This window comes from Hyperoodon ampullatus (assembly GCF_949752795.1).
Source record: "Hyperoodon ampullatus genome assembly, chromosome: 5".
Lineage (NCBI taxonomy): Eukaryota > Metazoa > Chordata > Mammalia > Artiodactyla > Ziphiidae > Hyperoodon > Hyperoodon ampullatus.
The window spans coordinates 103,825,097-103,845,555 of NC_136918.1; the positions used below are offsets into that span (position 1 = coordinate 103,825,097).

Genomic DNA, 20,459 nt, shown 5'->3' on the forward strand with positions numbered 1-20,459 from the left:
ATTTACTTTATTTTTTTCTGTACTCATTAGATTGCTGCATTTAGTGAATCAATGTGGTAGTATATGTGCAATGTAGACATAAAAATCTTTAAAGGAGGTAGTAGAAATCATATTTACTATTTTTCTATTAGGGAAAGGGGATATGTTATGCTTGGAAAGTGGTCATATTTGTTCTATTATATTGTCTTGTGACTTCTTTAGCACATTTCTGTTTTCTGAATTTTAAATAAACTAATGCTCATTGAAGAAAAAAAATTTTTTAAGCCTATGAGAATGAAAATCATGCGTAATGCCACTAGAGATAATCACTATTAACATTTTGGTGTGTTTCTCTAATTTTATGCATTTTCAAGTTTGATAAGACTATGTATAATGTACCCTCTTTGTTTTGTTTTTTTGTTTTTTTTGTTTTTGCGGTACGTGGGCCTCTCACTGTTGTGGCCTCTCCCGTTGCGGAGCACAGGCTCCGGACGCGCAGGCTCAGCGGCCATGGCTCACAGGCCCAGCCGCTCCGCGCCATGTGGGATCTTCCCGGACTGGGGCACGAACCCGTGTCCCCTGCATCGGCAGGCGGACTCTCAACTGCTGCCCCACCAGGGAGCCCTCCTCTTTGTTTTTATAAGCATTTTCTTTATTAAAAATTCTTCATATACAGTACATAATTTCTAGAAGTTGCATAGTATTTGAAGGTATGGAGGTTAACATACTAGCTATCCTATTATTGATAGACATTTTTGCTCATGAATCTTTGCATGTCTGATAATCTTTTAATTATGTCCTTAGTCTGGGTAGGTTTTCAAATCTTATTATTTTATTTCTGTTGTAAACTACCTGCTCATATCCACTTATCTAGAGCTGTCTTAGTGCTATTTATATTTATATTTATATTTGAGATGTTAACCATATCACATTTTCAACTACTTTGCCAACTTTTCTTACAAACATTTGATTTTAAATGTGAAAATAGGGCTTCCCTGGTGGCACACTGGTTAAGAATCCGCCTGCCAATGCAGGGGACATGGGTTCGAGCCCTGGTCCAGGAAGATCCCACATGCTGCAGAGCAACTAAGCCCATGCACCACAACTACTGAACCTGTACTCTAGAGCCTGAAAGCCACAACTACTGAAGCTTGAGTGCCACAATTGCTGAAGCACGCGCACCTAGAGCCTGTGCTCCGCAATGAGAAGCCACTGTAATGAGAAGCCCACGCACCTCAACGAAGAGTAGCCGCCACTCGCTGCAACTAGAGAAAGCCCACGCACAGCAACAAAGACCCAACGCAGCCAAAAATAAATAAATAAAATCAATAAATTTTTTTTAAATGTGCAAATGTTTTAAATTTTTATGCAATCAATTGTTTGAGTTTGTGATTCCATTGCTTGGAAATTTCTTCCCACAGAGGGGAGATACTTCTGTTTCTTTCTCCCTTTTTTCTTTAGTTTGATCTTTCTCATTTCACCTGCTAATCTATCTAAAATCAATATCAGTGTATCATGAGAATATTAATGGATTTTCCCTGACACCAAATAGCTACTGAAGAATAAACAAAGCTCCACACTGAGTTTTATGGAACTGCTTTACACGCAGCTCATATAGCTCAATATCAAAAAAACAAACAACCCAATCAAAAAATGGGCAGAAGACCTAAATAGACAATTCTCCAAAGAAGACATACAGATGGCCAAAAGGCACATGAAAAGCTGCTCAACATCACTAATTATTAGAGAAATGCAAATCAAAGCTACAATGAGGTATCACCTCACACCGGTCAGAATGGCCATCATCAAAAAATCTACAGGGGCTTCCCTGGTGGCGCAGTGGTTGAGAGTCCGCCTGCCGATGCAGGGGACACGGGTTCGTGCCCCGGTCCGGGAAGATCCCACATGCCGCAGAGCGGTTAGGCCCGTGAGCCATGGCCGCTGAGCCTGCACATCCGGAGCCTGTGCTCTGCAATGGGAGAGGCCACAACAGTGAGAGGCCCGTGTACAGCTAAAAAAAAAAAAAAAAAAAAAAAAAACTACAAATGCTGGAGAGGGTGGAGAAAAGGGAACCCTCCTACACTGTTGGTGGGAATGTAAATTGATGCAGCCACTATGGAGAGCAGTATGGAGGTTCCTTAAAAAACTAAAAGTAAAATTACCATATGACCCAGTAACCTCACTACTGGGCATGTACCCAGAGAAAACCATAATTCAAAAAACCGATGCACCCCAATGTTCATAGCAGCACTATTTACAATAGCCAGGACATGGAAGCAACCTAAATATCCATCAACAGAGGAATGGCTATAGAAGATGTGATACATATATACAATGGAATATTACTCAGCCATAAAAAGGAACAAAATTGGGTCATTTGTAGAGACCTGGATGGACCTAGAGAGTGTCATTCAGAGTGAAGTAAGTCAGAAAGTCAAATACCATATAATAACGCATATATGGGGAATCTAGAAAAATGGTATAGATCCGGGGTCCCCAACCCCCGGGACACGGACGGGTACCAGTCCTCAGCCTGTTAGGAATCGAGCCGCACAGCAGGAGGTGAGCGGTGGGCAAGCCGTGGAAAAATTGTCTTCCGTGAAACCGGTCCCTGGTGCCAAAAAGTTTGGGGACCACTGGTATAGATGATCTTATTTGCAAAGCAAAAATAGAGACATAGACGTAGAGAACAAATGTATGGATACCAAAGGGGAAAGGAATGGGGAGGGAGGAATTGGGAGATTGGGATTGACACGTATAATTTTTTGACACTATGTATAAAATAGACAACTGATAGGAACATACTTTATAGCACAGGGAACTCTACCTAATACACTGTGGTAACCCAAATGGGAGAGAAGTCCAAAAGGGAGGGGATATCTGTATGTGTACGGCTGACTCATTTTGCTGTGCAGTGGAAGCTAACACAACATTGTAAAGCAACCATACTCCAAAAAAAATTAATAAAAATAAATACTATGTAATATTTTTAAAAAAAGAATAGAAATGGCTAGAGGCAGGCTTGTTTCTGCAGACATGAGATAAGAAATTAAGTTGACACAAATACCAGAAATTGTACTAGGGTTTTTTAATTATTATTGTTATTGTTATTATTATTATTTTTAAAGACTGAGGCAGCTTAAGAATATAAGGACTTACTGCTATGCAGGAAAATAATTTTTACATACCTAAGCAATTTTATTGTGAAGTCATTTGATATAAGAAGTGTTTCAGAATAAACTTTATGAATTTTCATATTTATATAAAACATCTCTCAAAGCCCTTCTCGTTCAGGTTTATGCATCAAAAAGGTAAAGACAGGATTCGTAGTAAAACAATCTGACATCAAGAGAGTGTAAGCTCCTTAAATTTAATAGCAGAAAAACACAATAGAGAAACCTACCATCAAAGCAAGAGAACAAAGCATAGTTATAGGCAATCTTGAACTTCACTTTAGGTGAGTAGCTAGTTAGCTGAGGCTCTCATTTTTTTAATCATAGTCCTCCAAAGTGGTGTGTACAAACTCCAGCAGACAATCCACTGGGACTGGGAAGTGAATATAATAACTTGTATTTTTATTTAATTTTTTCTAATCTTTAAAATAAGTTTAGGGGAGTATATGCAAAATACAGGAGAACATGTATATAATTGTTAAGGGCTGAAACTTTTCCCCTCAAAATTCATGTTGAAGCCCTAACTCCCCCCTCCCCCGCCCGCTCTCCCATCCCAGTACCTCAGAATGTGACTGCATGTGGAAATAGGGTCTTTTCAGAGGTGACTAAGTTAAAAGGAGCCCTTTAGGGTGGGTCCTAATCCAATCTGACTGGTGTCCTTATAAAGAGAAAATTTGGGTACACTGAGACACTAGAAGCAGCCATCTGTAAGCCAAGGAGAGAGGTTTCAGACAAGGTTGTCAACACCTTAATCTTGGACTCAGGCTTCAGAACTATGAGAAAATAAATTTCCGTTGTTTAAGCCACCCAGTCTGTGGTACTTTTTGTTATGACAACCCTAGCAAACTAGTGCAGTAACTTTATATTTAATGTATACTAAAAATGCTTACTGAAGAGGATGTATAAAATTTGGAGACCACTGGTTCATTTACCCAGAACATAAATTGTTTCCTCATCAGCACACAAAAGGAATTTACAACTCATGCTCTAAACTGGCAAATGATTTTCTTCGTATTTTCCCTTTAATATAAACGGATCCCCTTCATTAAAGGAAATTCATTTCTGATTTACTACTTTTTCTCAAAAAAATAGACTTCTGTTATTGTTTCCACAAAGACAATGGATTATTGCTATTTTGATAATTTATACCATTCTTTAATGTAAGGTTTGAAATATACGAATTTATTTTTTGGATCCACTGGAATGTATTTCTTGATAAATTAGAAGGTCAGTATTAGCAGAATCTCAATTGCAAAGTATACTTCAGTTAGAGAAAAACTTAAATAGTAAAGCCAAGGATAACAAAATGAATAACCTACGGCTTTATTTGTATAAGCAGTTTCACTTTTGATAAGTTTTGCCATCTGGAAGCATAGTATTTCTTTAGTGTGGAATGGGAGAAACTAAGTAACATAAAAAGCGTAGCATATAGAACCAAGTTTCAAATAAAATAAAATATTGCCATAGTAAAAGAACACTTAGTAAGAGATCAGCCTCAAATATAATGGCATATTCAATTGTTGAATGTTTCTCGACTACTCACAGAAAGTTTTACAAATTAGGTGAATTCTATTCCATCATTCGGCACTTAAAAGAGCATTTCATTTTAAACTTGCAGAAAACATGGCAATTAATTTTTACAAAATTATGAATTTGCTTCCTCCATTATAAAAGTAGGCAAATTACAGGGCTTCCCTGGTGGCGCAGTGGTTGAGAGTCTGCCTGCTAATGCAGGGGACACGGGTTCGAGCCCTGGTCTGGGAGGATCCCACATGCCGCGGAGCGACTAGGCCCGTGAGCCACAACTACTGAGCCTGCGCGTCTGGAGCCTGTGCTCTGTAACAAGAGAGGCCGCGATAGTGAGAGGCCCGCACACCACGATGAAGAGTGGCCCCCGCTTGCCACAACTAGAGAAAGCCCTCGCACAGAAACGAAGACCCAACACAGCCAAAAATAAATAAATAAACAAATGTGGGGGTTAAAAAAAAAAAAAAAGAAAAGTAGGCAAATTACAAAAAACTAGTTTGAAAAATTGAGGAAAACACACGACCAATAACTAAAAAATTCAGTATTAGCATTTTGCAACATTTCTTTCTAGTGTTGCTTCTAAAAATAGTTTTCTACTTAAATCAACTAATACAGAATTGTATATATGTTATATATGCATTTTACACATATAAGTATAGAGAATTATCTTTCAAAAAAGTGAAACTATCTTTTGGTTAGTAGCTTTATCTTAACAAGAGACAGACATCAAATCATCTAGAAACATAAGGTGATATGATGTATGTTTAACTGAATTTAAAATGACAATGTTCTTTCCCATATATATAAAAATGCATGCAGAGAAAAAAGTTTTTCATGTAAAGTAACAAAAAATTTATCATTTTAATCTATCGATTTAAAATGTCAACAATCATATTTTTAAAGTCTTTATTTTGTTACCAAAAAGAAATCATTTAAGTTTCTCAAATGAAAAGCAAAACAGCATACTGATGAAATTATTTTTATTGTGTGAAAATGTCATAATTCATAATGATTAAGAATAAAAATGCAGCATATAACAAAATAGGCATTTACTTGTTAAAAGCCACCTGGATTTACAAAACTTTAAAAATATTTTTAGAATGCTTTAAGAATACAAATTAATTTTTGAGAGAGTGATATAAAACATTTATTCCATTTTATCATATATTTAATTTCAAAATCTTGAAAATAATTTTTATTTATTTTTATTAAATGATTCAGTAATTATTGTACACTACAGTAATCACTGTTAGGAAACAAAAATTTTAAAGATTTATATCTATTACCAAACTAGATGAATATTAAAAATGGCAAAAGTGTTAGTTTAGGTTTTAGAAAATGAATAAATGTAAATTTTACAAAAAGGAACCAAAAAAGATATACAAACAAGTTTTTTCTCTAAAATCCAATTCAAAATTTACATTGTCTTCTTGTGTTGCTTTTCCTTACACTTCAGTCACGTATCAAATTTAGGTTGTTATGAATTTTGTATCTGAAATAGAATGCTTTTTCTACTCAGTGTGCTAAGTAGGTCCCATGTACAAAACTCCAAAAAACTGCACATGATGCTGACTACAGTAATAAGTGACCTGATTAATAAACGCGTTCAATGAGTTAAAAAATGTGAATAAAATGTGATGCTCTAAAGGAAAATTTTAAAAGTAAATAATCGTATTAAATTGTCTTAGACATACTTAATCATGTTATTGTCAGATACCAGTATAAGTCTGTTATCAGTACAAGTTGCCAAACTGACCAATTTTAACAAGGTGATTACTGTTTAGGGCAGGGGTCCCCAACCCCCGGGCTGCAGACTGATACCAGTCCTTGGCCTGTTAGGAACCGGGCCACAGAGCAGGAGGTGAGGGGCGGGCGAGCAAGCGAAGCTCCATCTGTCGCTCCCCATCGCCCCCCATCACTCACATTACCTCCTGAACCACCCCACCCCCCCACCGCCCGTGGAAAAATTGTCTTCCACAGACGGTGTGTGAGGGGGATGGCCCCTGGTGCCAAGAAGTTTGGGGACTGCTGGGTTAGACTATTTTCACCTTGATGTAAATGGATGCTTTTAATTAAACATTTGAATTATTCAAAATATATATCTAAAAGTTTGTCTAAATGCCAGATGAGGAAAGAATCCTATAGATGCCATTCTTCAGTGCAAGAGAAGTACTATTATTTTAAATTAATTAATTATTTTGGAATTATTTCTTTATAAATGTAATTTAAACCAACATTTCATTCTTATTTCTTTAGTACCCAAGTATTTCCCGATTATAAAATAAAGTCTCTGGACTACAGTAGCTTTTCTGGTCTTTTTGCCTTTAATTTCAAGGCAAAAAAGAATTAGAATAACCTAAAAGAGTCACTGAAGCTTCTGATAGAACAAGGGAGTGAGAAGGAGCACCCTGATCTCTGAAAAGATCTAATCTTTGAAAGAGGTGTTTATTGGGACTTTTAATAATATCTCAGAAAACATTTTTATTAATTTAAAAGGCATTTAAGTCAAAAGGTATTGCAAGTGTCTCTCATTTATTGGGAACATCACCAAAGAAAAACAACAACAAAAACTCAATTAATTAATTAGTGCTTTCAAATAACATTATTTGGTAAAATAAAAATCTGAGAATCGATTTTAAAAAGATATCTTAAAATAAGGTAAAATTAGGATGTATATTTCAAGAACAGTACTATTATAAAACATACCTCAAACCATATAAATATATCCTGTTTGTATAGTTCATGTCTGTCAAGTAAATCAACTCCATTTTCCAGACACAGTTTAAACAAAGCATCTTTAGAAAAGTGCACAGTCAGTATCTTAGTAATTAAAATTCTTAAACCAAAGTTTTAGAAAAATATAAAAAGTTAAAAATTTAGGTTATAAATTCCTAAGAATTCCCTTTCCATGCACATATATCTTACAAATGTTTAAGATACAGAAATAAAGACTATTAAACAAATAGTAAAGAAAGTGTACAGAGTCCATTGGCTCTTTTTCTGAACAGCTTTTCCTTCAGGAATATGCCCATGAGTGGGGATGTATAAATCAGAGTCAACACCAATTTTTGCTAACTTGGTCCAAATGCTTGTCCCATTTGCTGGTCATTTTGCTTCTTTTTTTTCTTTGAACCATGAAGACCATGGGTAAGTAATTATCAAAACAGTCAGGTCTTTGGCTCACTGATACTGCTACGGTTGTCTTGCCCCAGTCATCTATGTTCAGGGTTTTTCTCCTTTGAGAAAGAAGGTCCTCCAGCTCATCTTGCCGACCTTAACAGAGCACGTCCACATGAGCTGGTTATGATATGATGTCGTGAGAATCACTGTTAGGTCTCTGCCGCACAGCCAGGGGAGGCAGTGGCTTCCCGTAGAAGTCTGTGCAAAGAAGGGATACCAAAAGTATACAAGTCTTATGGTAAATCAAGATTTCTGACACAATTCGTTAATTTCCACCTTTAAAAGAGTAAGACACTCTGACTTTACAGGTGAAGCAGTGGTTGGGGAGGGCAGGGGAAAGAAAAGGCAGAATCCAAAAAAACTTGAGTAAGTTCAAAACACAACCACTAGCATAAGTTCATAACTCTAGGTTATAAATTAATCTCTACTTGATTTAATAAAAAGCTGCACCTAATGTATATATTATTATTATTGTTTCCAATTAAGTGTTCACATTAGAACAAAACAAACAACAAACATCTAAAATTTATGGAACCTATTGCCAAAGCCCTGATAAAATCAGTATTTGTACAATCCATGTCCTTGTCCAATGGTTATTACTTCTAGGAATTTGCAGAGAAAAATTCATTAATTATCAGAGTGTTCTGGTACATAGGAATCTTTTACAATGATGCTTCAATATAGTTCATTGATTTAGGGCATATTTGATACAGAAACAGTCTTAATTTGTACTTCATAATAAGTTCCTAGCCCTTAATTATCATAAATTTAGTTTTATAAATTTAATAGCATATGGAAACCTTCAGTAAGTATTTTCTGGCCTATTACCTTAAAATTATTCTAGAAGCACAGGTGTTCAAGATTACTTGAAATAAATATATTAAAAATATATTTAGGGGCCCATTTCCAGTTCTGCATGTGCCAGAGTTTAGCTAAGCTACTCCATGGTATTGCTGCCTCAGCATCTATTTTGTCTGGCCAAGTGGCCTGTGGGGGCCTTAAATACATACTAGCACCTCATGCAAGAACATGCTCTAGAAAACAGCCTGCAGAATCACGGGTAAATGCTAAGTTCCTGATATGACTTCCCCAATGGCCTTCGTGATCAACTGTCTCCCTCACCTTCCCTTAGATAATACCCCAGAGGAACTTACCAAAATTCTGCTGTTTTGGTTTAAACTGACCAATCTGGCCTTAGCCTGGCAACCCCAAAGCACTCCATCCACAGACCCCAATAAAGGCATGTGGCCCAGGTACTGCAGTTCTCTCTGCCTACACCTTGCCTTGACCTCCCACCTCCCACTGTGGAACCCTTGAAGCATGTCATGTACTTCCTCCAGGACCTGTGAGTAATTTCTCTATTTCAATTTCTCTTCTGGTCTTTTTGAACTGAGGCCAGGGGCTCTACTTAACAAACATTAATTTAGCAAAGTCCTAACAGCACTTAAGAAGCTTAGAAGTCACCCCATACTAACGAGAAGTAAAGAGCTGAACAGACTAAAAAATCACCAGTTCTTCTGGGATCCATAAGAGAGGGGAGGTCACAAAACAAACCACTACCCTCAATATTGGAGAGACAGGCAAACACAGGAAGTCTCAGTTTACCAGGCCAGACATTCATGAATGGAAAGTGCTGAGGGAACCAGTGCCCAGGTAGGAAAACCTGAAATGTGATTGACAAAATGCTGGATGCTCAGTGTGGACAAGCCTGAGAGTTAAAACCTCCAGGGAAATTAAGTCATAAGGGGGACAACCACCCCACCACCCCGATATTGTGAGATTCAGCTCCAGGAGCCTGAACAAATTCCCACAGTAAATACTGGAGAAAAATCCCCTCCTGCTCACAGCAGAGCAGGGGAAAAGGAACCATTATGAAATACCTTGGAGTATTTTGTTCTTAACAAGGCCTGCACTCAGAGGAAACAAGTTAACCAGAGCCTAACCCGCTGGGGTATTATCAGAACCTAACCCACCTGGGGAATTATCAGAACCTAACCCACCTGGGGAAGAGCAATAACCAATTCCAGCTGACCCTAGCCATTCTGTACCACTTAATGGGGGAGAAAAAAAATTTGAGAAACTCTTATGAAGTTAACAGTCCAGAGGCACAAGCTCACTAAAAGACTTGAGACCTAATCACAGGAATATAGAATGCTTCCCCTGCCACCACACAGCACCATGGCATTACTAAAGGCCTATTTACAGTAGTTCCTTTTACCAAGTACATCATGCTGGACTATCAAGAAAAAAGTCCAGAAGGCAAAAACACAATTTGAAGAGACAGAACAAGCATCAAAACAAGATATGGCACTGATACTGGAATTATCAGCCAGGTATTTAAAACAACTATGACTAATCAGCTAAGGGCTTTAATGGATGAAGTAGACAGCATGCAAGAACAGATGGGAAATGTAAGCAGAGAGATGGAAGCCCTAAGAACCAAAAAGAAATGCTTTTGGAAAAAGAGAAAAAAACTCTGTAACAGAAATGAAGAATGTATTTGATGGGTTTATTAGTAAACTGGACATGGCTGGGAAAAGAGAGATATATCAATAGAATCCTTGAAAACTAAAAAGCAAAAAGAACTGAAAAGAAAAAAAGAGAACATCCGAGAACTGTTCAAGCACCAAAGGTCTAACATACATGTAATGAGAATACCAGAAGGAGAAGAGAGAAAGGAGCAGAAGCAACATCTGAAGCAATAATGACTGAGAATTTCCTCAAATTAATGTCAAACACCAAACACCAGAGTCAAGAAACTTAGAGAACATTGTGCAGGATAAATGTCCCCAAAACTACATCTAGGTGTATCATTTTCACATTACAGAAAATCAAGGAAAAAAAAAATCCTGAAAGAAGCCAGGGGGGAAAACCACTTTTCCAGTAGGTGGACAAAGGTAAGAATTACATTCAACTTCTCCCCAGAAACCATGCAAGCAAGAAGAAAGTAGAGTGAAACTTTTTAAGTATTTAGAGAAAAAAAACTGCCACCAACCTAGAATTCTATACCCTGCAAAATTATTCCTCAAAAGTAAAAGAGAAATAAAAACTTTCTCAGAAAAACAAAAACTGAAGGAATCTGTTCCCATTAGACCTGCCTTGAAAGAGATGTTAAAAGTTCTTCAGACAGAAGGAAAATAATAAACATCAGAAACTCAGATTTACATAAAGAATGAAAAAGTATCAAAGAAGAAATATGTGAAGGTAAAATGAAAACTTATTTTTCATATTCTTAATTGATCTAACAGATAACAGTTTGTTCAAAATATTAATAGCAACAATGTATCTGATTATATATACTTATATGCATATCTTATGTACATATATGCTTATATATAAATGCTTATATATGCTTATATATATGCTTATGTATGCTTATATATAAATGGAATGGATGATAGCAATGAAACAAGGGACAGGAGGAAAGAATTAGGATTCTTTGGTTATTATAGGTATTCACACTACCCGTTAAGTTGTATAGTATTATTTGAAAGTGGACTTGGATTCGTTGTGAATGTATACTGAAAACTCTAGGGCTGCCACTAAAAAAAAGACCATGACAAAGGAGGCAAGAATATACAATGGAGAAAAGACAGCCTCTTCAATATATGGTACTGGGAAAACTGGAGAGTTACATGCAAAATAATCAAACTGGATTACCTTCTCACACCATATACAAAAATAAATTTTAAATGACTAAAGACTTAAATGTAAAATGTGAAACCATAAAAATCCTAGAAAAAAACATAGGCAGTGCACTCTATGACATCAGTGTTAACGATATTTTTTGGATGTCTCCTCAGTCAAGGGAAACAAAAGCAAAAATAAACAAATGGGACTACATCAAACTAAAAAGCTTTTGCATAGCAAGGAAACTAACAAAACGAAAGCCTACTGAATGGGAGAAGATATTTGCAAATGATATATCCAATAAGGGGTTAACATCTGAATATACAAATTCATACAACTCAACATCAAAAACACAAACAATCCAATTAAAAAATGGGCTAGAGGACCTAAATAGACATTATTCCAAAGAAAACAGACAGATGGCCAACAGACACGTGAATAGTTGCTCAACATCACTATCACTAGGGAAATTCAAATCAAAACCACAATGAGATAGCACCTCAAACTTGTCAGAATGGTTATCATCAAAAACAACACAAATAACAAATGTTGGTGAAGATGTGGAGAAAAGGGAACCCTCATGCACTGTTGGTGGGAAAGTAAACAGCACAGCAGCCACTATGAAAAACAGTATGGAAGTTCCTCAAAAAATTAAAAATAGAACTACCATACAATCCAGCAATTCTACTTCTGGCTATTTTTCCAAAAAAAACAAAAACACTAATTCAAAAAGATATGTGCACCCCCCATATTCATTACAGCATTATTCACAATAGCCAAGATATGAAACAACCTTAAGCGCCCATCAATAGACGAATGGATAAAGAAGATGTGATACACACACAAACACACACACACACACACTCACTGGAATATCACTCAGCCAGAAAAAAAAAAAAAGGATACCTTACCATTTTGACAACATGGATAGACTTAGAGAGTATTATGCTAAATGAAACAAGTCAGACAAATACTGTATGATATCACTAGCATGTGGAATCTAAAAAAAAACCAAATGAACAAACATAAAACAGAAACAGTCATAGATACAGAGAACAAACAGATAGCTGCTGGACAGGGGAGGTGGGTAGCAAGGGCAGTAGGGTGCGGGGGGGATGAGTGAAGTAGGTGAGGGAAATTAAGAGGTACAAATTTCCAGTTACAAAATACATGAGTCACAGGGATGAAATGTACAGAATGGGGAATATAGTCAATAATAATGTAGTATCTTTGTATGGTGATGAAGGTGGTCAAAAGGTACAAACTTCCAGTTGTAAAATAAGTAAGTACTAGGAATGTAATGTAAAGCATGATTAATTAATTAACACTGCTATATGTTATATATGAAAGTTGTTAAATCCGAACAGTTCTCATCACAAGGAAAAAGTTTCTTTTTCTTTTGTTTTTATCTGTATGAGATGATGGATGTTCACTAAGTTTATTGTGATAATCACTTTATGATGTATATAAGTCAAGTCATTATGCTGTATACTTTAATCTTATATAGTGCTTAAATCAATTATATCTCAATAAAACTGGAAGGAAAAAATAAAAAATAAATAAAATAATGAATCTGAATAAATTTCAACGTAAGAAAGAGAAATAGAAAATTACTATTAGGCAAATACCACAGTAATAATTATTGCAGACACAGTCCAATGATGGAGGCTAAAACTAATAGGCTAAAGTTTGTGGAGAACAGAATATTTTCATAATCTCAAAGAATTACTTCTATTTACTAATTACAAAGAGGGAAAACAGTAACATTTTACAATGTGGCAAATACCACCTTATCCAAATGATCAAGGTTAACAGCACCAGTAATGAGACATACCAACATCATGTACCCCCTATTTCAAACATTTTGAACATCAGTTTGGTTAAACAGTCAGATTTGCTCTTGTGTCATCAATTTGCAGCCTCTACCAGAGTGTACCATACACAATACATGATTTGCCACAGCTATATCATTGCTTAACAAAAAAAAATTTTTAAATAATAAACTGTATACTCTTGCCTCTTTAAAAAAAATTAGGAGAAAACGATTCTTCAAGCAACTATAAATTTAAAGCAACTACTAAGCTGCAATGATGCTCTAACAAATCTTAATGTAATAGTATAATATAATGAATTCCAAGTATGGATTTCAAAGCTGGACAGACCTAAGTTCAAATCCTGATTTTGCCACTTATAGCTATGTGACCTTGGGGTATAGGTTCCTCACACAAAAAATTGCCCATCTTACAAGGCTATTAGAAGAATTAAAATGAGATAATGTACCTAAAGTGCTTAGCAATATGCCAGTCACATAGTATATACAGTTATTACTATTGCTATAATTAAAATTATAACAGAGACAACTATTTTGATAAATTTAAAGTATGCCTTTTCTAATTTCTTGATTTCAAAATTAATGAGAATTATAACACATAACAGAACTCAAGATTAAATCAGAATGAATACCGTTTCTATTATGTTTTACTTGTGGAATTTAAAAGTACCCGACTAAAAAGGTAAATCACATACACATGGCAAGAAGTATCTTTTTCCCTCCCAAGAAATTATTTTTTTTTGCAGTTGATTCTGTATTATTTCAGGATAATTCTGTATTTAATTCTGTATTTGATTTAATTTAATCATCACAAGGAAAAAGTTTCTTTTGATTAAATGTGATTCTGTATTTAACTGCCAGAATTAAATCATTCTACACAAAATAGGTTTCTTATTGCCTTAAATGTAGGGGATATAAGTTGATCATAGTGCCCAACTGATATGACCAAATTAATTGACACCCATTTTTATAAAGGGTTTCAAACTTTTTAACATACAAAATTTAATCTTGATTCATATTTTAAGATTTGAAAATATTCTTTAGTTTTGCACTTGGTATTTTTGGCTAACAGAATCTTGGATTTATTTCTCATAATGTATAACATGTAACATGTTGATGAAGTACAGATTGAGAGTATTTACAAAGTGAAGAATGCATCTGTCTTACCTGTTACACAGAGTGAGGTTTACAGAAAATAAAAGAAATTAGAAAAGTAATAAAATTAAATTGCCATCAAGGTAAATGTCTCTAATCAAAGAATGGATAAGAATCTGCCTTAATTCCTAATTTGACTACAAAAAATTGTTTTTCATCTCAGTAAATTTTAAGTGCCAAACCCAAATGTAGTTAACTTTTAATTATTTACCTTTGTTTGTCATATATCTGTTGTCTACTTGCCATCAACCACATTCAAATAAATGTGAACAAAGTTAGGGAAGAGAAGAGAATGAAATTATAAAATTGGCAACTATCAGCATCTCAGATGAAAATCTCATGATAAACACTAAAAACTAATTTAAGCTTTTTAATTAAAAATGTAAATTTATTATACCTACTTTCTTCTCCATTAATGAAAGCACAGTTGATTGTACATCTTTTTTTACCTAGATAAGGTATACTTTGCCTTAAAATTTATGAGAAAAAATAATAAAGATATTTTAAAACTTGTGAAGTTAGGATGTCTAATTCTTTGCTCTGAGAAGTTAAATTTATTGATACATACTTAAAATTAACTGATATATTAGAACAATGGTGGTCTTAAACTTAACTAATTGATTATAATTCTTTCCCAGGAGTTCTAATTTAAAAATAAATACAGGAAAACAAAGAAAAACAAAGCAAAAACAAACAACAAAAAACAAACTTTTTAGCCCATTTTCAACCTCTTTTTTATTTGCTTGTAACTATAATGTTCCCCCTAGATGCTACCATTAGTTCTTTTCTCCTTATTCTACATACTTTCCCTCAGAAACAGGAAACTATCATTCTTTCAACTGCATTCATTCAGTAAACAATTACAGAACACCTATTACAGAACAAAGCGTTCCTATTGTGTGATGACAACTGAAAAAAAAAACAAACTACCTACATACCCTCTCACCCACCTGTGTCCCTTTTCTCCAGAGCTCCAGAATCTTATTTGTACTGGCTTATAGAAATTTCCAAATAGATAAGACTACAGACACCTCCAGAGCAGGTTTCCTTCCTCCTCATGTATTTTCAGTCTTAGAAATAGCACCAACCTTCTAGCTCATTAAGCCAAATAATTTCCTGTTCCTCTCTCCTTTTAGCCCATACATCCATTCATCATACAGTACTTATAACTGTTCAAATATTCCTTGCATACATTTTTATTCTCAATTCCAATTCCTATTCCTCACTTCTCACTCTCACTACTGCAAAAGCTTCTAACTGGGATCCTTACCTCAGGTGTGACCACAATCTACTCTATACTTTACATTGTGACAAAAATTATTATCCTCAACAATAAATCTTGTAATACTATTTCTCTGCTAAAAATGTATAGTGTCTCCTGTAAAATTATAGCGAGTCCAGACATCTTAACATACATGTGAGGCCCTGAACAATCTGGCTATAAGCCATAATTCAAGGATCAGCACTCTCTATAACTTTAAACTTCCTCTTTCTTACCCATTCTACCCACATGAACCTAAGCTCTAGTCACAAGTAACTTCATACTATTTTCCAAATAAGCGATGTCTTTTCCCACCTCTCCACCTCTGAATAGTCTGTTTCTTCTACTTACTGACTCTTCTCATTCTTCAAAGACCCAGTTCTAATACCACTTTCACTCTAGGCAGTTTGTGCACAGTACTCCAATTGTACACCATAGAACCTTTTACCATATATTGTGAATTGTCACATATACTATAGTAAGCGGGAGTATTATCTTTTCTGTTAGACTAGGATCCCCAGAAAAGTAGAATTTACGTATTATTCATCTTGGCATCACCAATGTTTTAGGTGGTGTCAGATATAAAACAGTTGTTTGTTGGATGCCCAATTCAGTAAGAAAAAATAGTACCTGTTATATGAGAAATTAATATTTTTCTCTATATACGTGTATTTATATATATTAACTGTGTTGTTAGAAACAATTAGGTAATGCTAATATATCTGTGTATAAATACATGCACACATGTATATGTATTTATACACATATATATTAGCATCATCTAATTGTTTCTAACAACACAGTGAATATTTAAACTGATAATATAGTCTAGCATACACAATTTCAGAGTGTAATAAAACAGGAATTAACCTATTATAGTCAATAAAAACATCATGATGTAAAGTCAGCAACCAAAAAGACATGTGATTTCACTGTAATTTTGATATAGTCTAAGGACAAACTTTCTGTCTTTAGAATTGAAAAAAATCTTTTAATTTTCACTAATGATTATGAAGAAATATTTCATTATTGACACAGTATTCAGAAAAAGAAAGCAACCAGCACATTTAAATTTATATACTTTTTGAATAAAATATTTTATACAGTTCAATATAATTTCAAATTATATATAATGCTTTTCTAAAGATTAAACTTCTGATTTTTTTTCCGTAGTAAATGGGTCTTCTTAGGAAACCAAGTTCTAGATCAGGTAAACAGAGCTATCAGAAAGGAAATGAAATGTTCTTGATAAAGAAGTTTATTGAGTTACTATTATATATAAAATTATCCTTCTGCATTTTAGAAATATTTTATTAAAATAATCTGGGCTGATGGTCTGAAATCAGAACTTCTGCCTGTTGTATAAGGCAGTTCTCTACTCCCAACTGTCCTTTCTCTAGTTTTCCAGGTGAAGTTCTTATGCCCTATACTGGCTGTACTAAACCTTGTGTTAATTTCATCCAAAAAAAAGTGTTTTCTTTAATCAATGAAGCCTTTAGTAACTTTCTATTTAGCTGAACTTTATTTGGCTTACTGATTTGGTCTCTGATCTTACAAACTGTGTTACTCTTCTCTTCATTGTAATATACAGCAGCTGAGTATCATTAGAAGCAGAGAAAGAACAATTACATGGCATTATCATTGAGTATATTGAGCATATATAGGACAATGAAGTTTTTAACACTATAAATGTACTGTCTCATATTTAAGATATTTAAAAATCTTTCCCTTTCACAACTATTTACACTAATATATAATGGATAAACACAAGCTCTGACGGTCTTTACCTCTGTATTCTAAGGTAAAGGTCAAATCAAATTATATAGAGGCTGAGGGCACCTAAGAATAAAAAAATAAATAAATGAAAAAAAGTGGAGTATAATGAAAAAGGATGGTTGTGGATTTGAAAGGCTTCCAAAAGTAAAAGTTTGTTGAAGTAATGAGGTAAAGAAAAGTGAATGTGATACATAGAGCTTTGAAAACTGATCCTTTTGCATTACCATTATGACGTGTTTCACCAAGAGGCTCAAGTTTTGGAAGTCTAGTGACTTTGGGGGTTCCCCAGCCAACTAAAGAAAAAGAAAAGCATTTAAAAACACTGTTAAGCAATATCTCTTTAGGTCTGTTGAGAGGATCCCTTTCTTGACAGGAATGTATATAACTTCAATAACAATTCATATATACTGAATGATGCAGTACTGAATAACCATAAACCCATTTTAAATGGCTTCTATTTAAAAATGTAATTATAGGTTGGTAATATCTGCTTAAAGTTTTTATTTACCTTTCGTTAAAAATATAAGCATCCTCACTACCATCATAAATAACCTTAGGCTATTATTCTAACCCCCAACAGAGACTAAAAGAAATGTACACTTATTAAATGGAATACTAGAAATGAGTCTTAAAATAATTCTCAAAGGAAAATGTTACCATCTAAAGTCTTCTAGCAGGGCTAAAAGGAAACTATAAATATATACATTTGATATTTATTGAGTATGTGAGGTACTATGCCCAGTGTTAAAAAATTACAATTATTGTGCAGTTAGTATGTCCCAGTGCTTTATATGCAGTATTCCACTTAATCCTCATAACAGCTTAGAAGGTCAGGATGAATGTTGGAAATGTAATGGAAACACACATCTTGGTTTCAAATGTTAACTTTCAGGATGAAAGATCTAATTTTTTAAAAGCTCATGTTAGCCATCCATTCCTTAAACTTAAATTCCTTTTAGCAATCTGGGTACTGATATTTCAAATAGGACTTGAATCCATTATAAGAAGTGCTTAGGTAAAGTTTTCTTATTAATTTTTACTTATTTTTTTACTTTCATAAAACATTTTTTCTGAATAAAAAATGCAATAGATATTTACGTTGATAAATTCTGAACAAAGTAGATGGAGCAAAGAATTCTACCTTTTTCACAGTTCACAAGATAATAAACATACTGAATAAAAACTGCATAATTTCTTTCTTTTTCTTCAATGTTTAAAGCAGTATTTCTAAATTCAGTATCAACATCAATTAACTCACCAGGAGGAGGAGGTGGGGGTGGTGTTGGACTCTTAGGAACAGAGTCATCTGTATTAACAGGTTCTACACGGTGGCTCCTTTTCATTCTTAGCTTCTTAGTTTTCTTTTTACTGTTATCTGTAAGAATATAAACATGAAACTTTATGCCTCTGTGAAGAAGTTACTTCTATAATAAAAACTAAAGAACAGAATTAGAATATTGATATTATTATTACCATAGGAATATATCTTCAATTCAACTTAAAAATTGTTACCAATAATGAACTGTGAACTTGCCTTTACTAAGAATAAATTTTTAAGTGATGGTTTATTGGATGAATGATTGATGAATATGACACAAATGGCAAAAAGACATATTTTAAGTTCTATGAGAGGTGATTTGGAATACAAAAAAAGTCCATATTTCCAAAAGTAACATTTTTTTCCCCAAATATCATACTAAGTAAATGGAATTATCTAGCTGCAGGGATTTCCATGAAACTCAGAATGACCTGGGGAAAAACAAGAGATATTGGTTTGTCTCAATAGGATATACAGAATGATTCTAGGTGTAAGTTCAAAAATAATCCTTTGAAATGTGAAAAAACACCCCAATCAAATCTAAACACATTATCCATGAAAATAACCCCCAAATAAGATATGCCCAATCTAAATATATGTAACCAAAACTCACATTGTTAGACCTTACAGAATTTAATTTGTAATCTTTCTAAAAATAACTATTTACAGATTCTCACTTAAGCACATATGAACATTTTAAGTGCAACTGTGTTGTTGACATGTAAACTTTAACAATGTGAACCAGGATGGCATAGTAGTTAAATAACCAAACAACACAGTCACGGAAATATTTTCACTGACAATCCCAAATTGCTAAATTTATATATATAATACATTTTCTAAAATGGAAATTATCTGTTACACAACAAGCAGCCAACATCTATAAAACCTATAAAGCAATGAGAAATACAAATATATTTAGAAACATTATTTTTCTAAGTAAATTAGTATCACTTGAGACATTTTACTCTAGATAGAAACAGAGACATCTTTTTACAATTAAAGCTGTAAGCTTTACAGCTGGGAGAAAGGAAAGAGAACCCCAGACCATATGGTACTTTCGGATGGGCAGTAGAACAGGGTCATGGACAAGCATAGGATACGAAGCAGAGGACCTGAAGTTGAGGGAAGTATGTCTCAGTACAGCCACAGATGAGACGTATAATCTTAAATTACTCAACCTCCCCAAGGCCCTGGTTTCCTATTCTGTAAACTGAGAATAATATACTCGAGGACTGCTATGGTAAATAACATAGTGCTGTGTTAAATAATATTTTCAAATCATCTACCAAATCATTTTGTTCTTTAACAACATATTAGTGTTTGAAAGAGTTCTTCCAATATATTGAGAGGCCACTTTAAGTCTACTTTTTGTTTTACCCTGTTGATAGAGCGATATGGGTACAAATGTGGCTACCCTAACTTCCCAAATTACAAAACTATAACTTTCAAATCTAATTATTTCTATATAGCAAAATATCCATTTAGCTAATCTGCAGCTCAGGGACTGAGATCTTATTTTCATAAACTCTTTGATACTGTACAAAAATTCTTATATACCATGGAACCATATTGCTAACTAGGAATGGCAAGGAAGCAATGATTATTGAGTATTTCCCATGTGTCAGT

At 34.3% G+C, this 20,459-nt stretch overlaps 1 protein-coding gene across 3 annotated transcripts in view; it reads right to left on the reverse strand.

The window, feature by feature from the left end:
* Window positions 1–7,980: 7,980 nt before the first annotated feature.
* Window positions 7,981–20,459, reverse strand: part of ARL13B (ARF like GTPase 13B) — a gene marked incomplete at both ends in the record, with an annotated part of 73,225 nt that continues 60,746 nt past the window's right edge. For 2 of the 3 annotated variants that reach the window (XM_079704875.1, XM_079704873.1), the window contains 3 exons: window positions 7,981–8,057; window positions 17,737–17,805; window positions 18,771–18,887. In XM_079704875.1, coding sequence (XP_079561001.1) covers window positions 7,981–8,057; window positions 17,737–17,805; window positions 18,771–18,887 — 263 coding nt within the window. The remainder of the gene's footprint in view (window positions 8,058–17,736; window positions 17,806–18,770; window positions 18,888–20,459) is intronic. The other variant, XM_079704874.1, reaches the window with a different exon arrangement.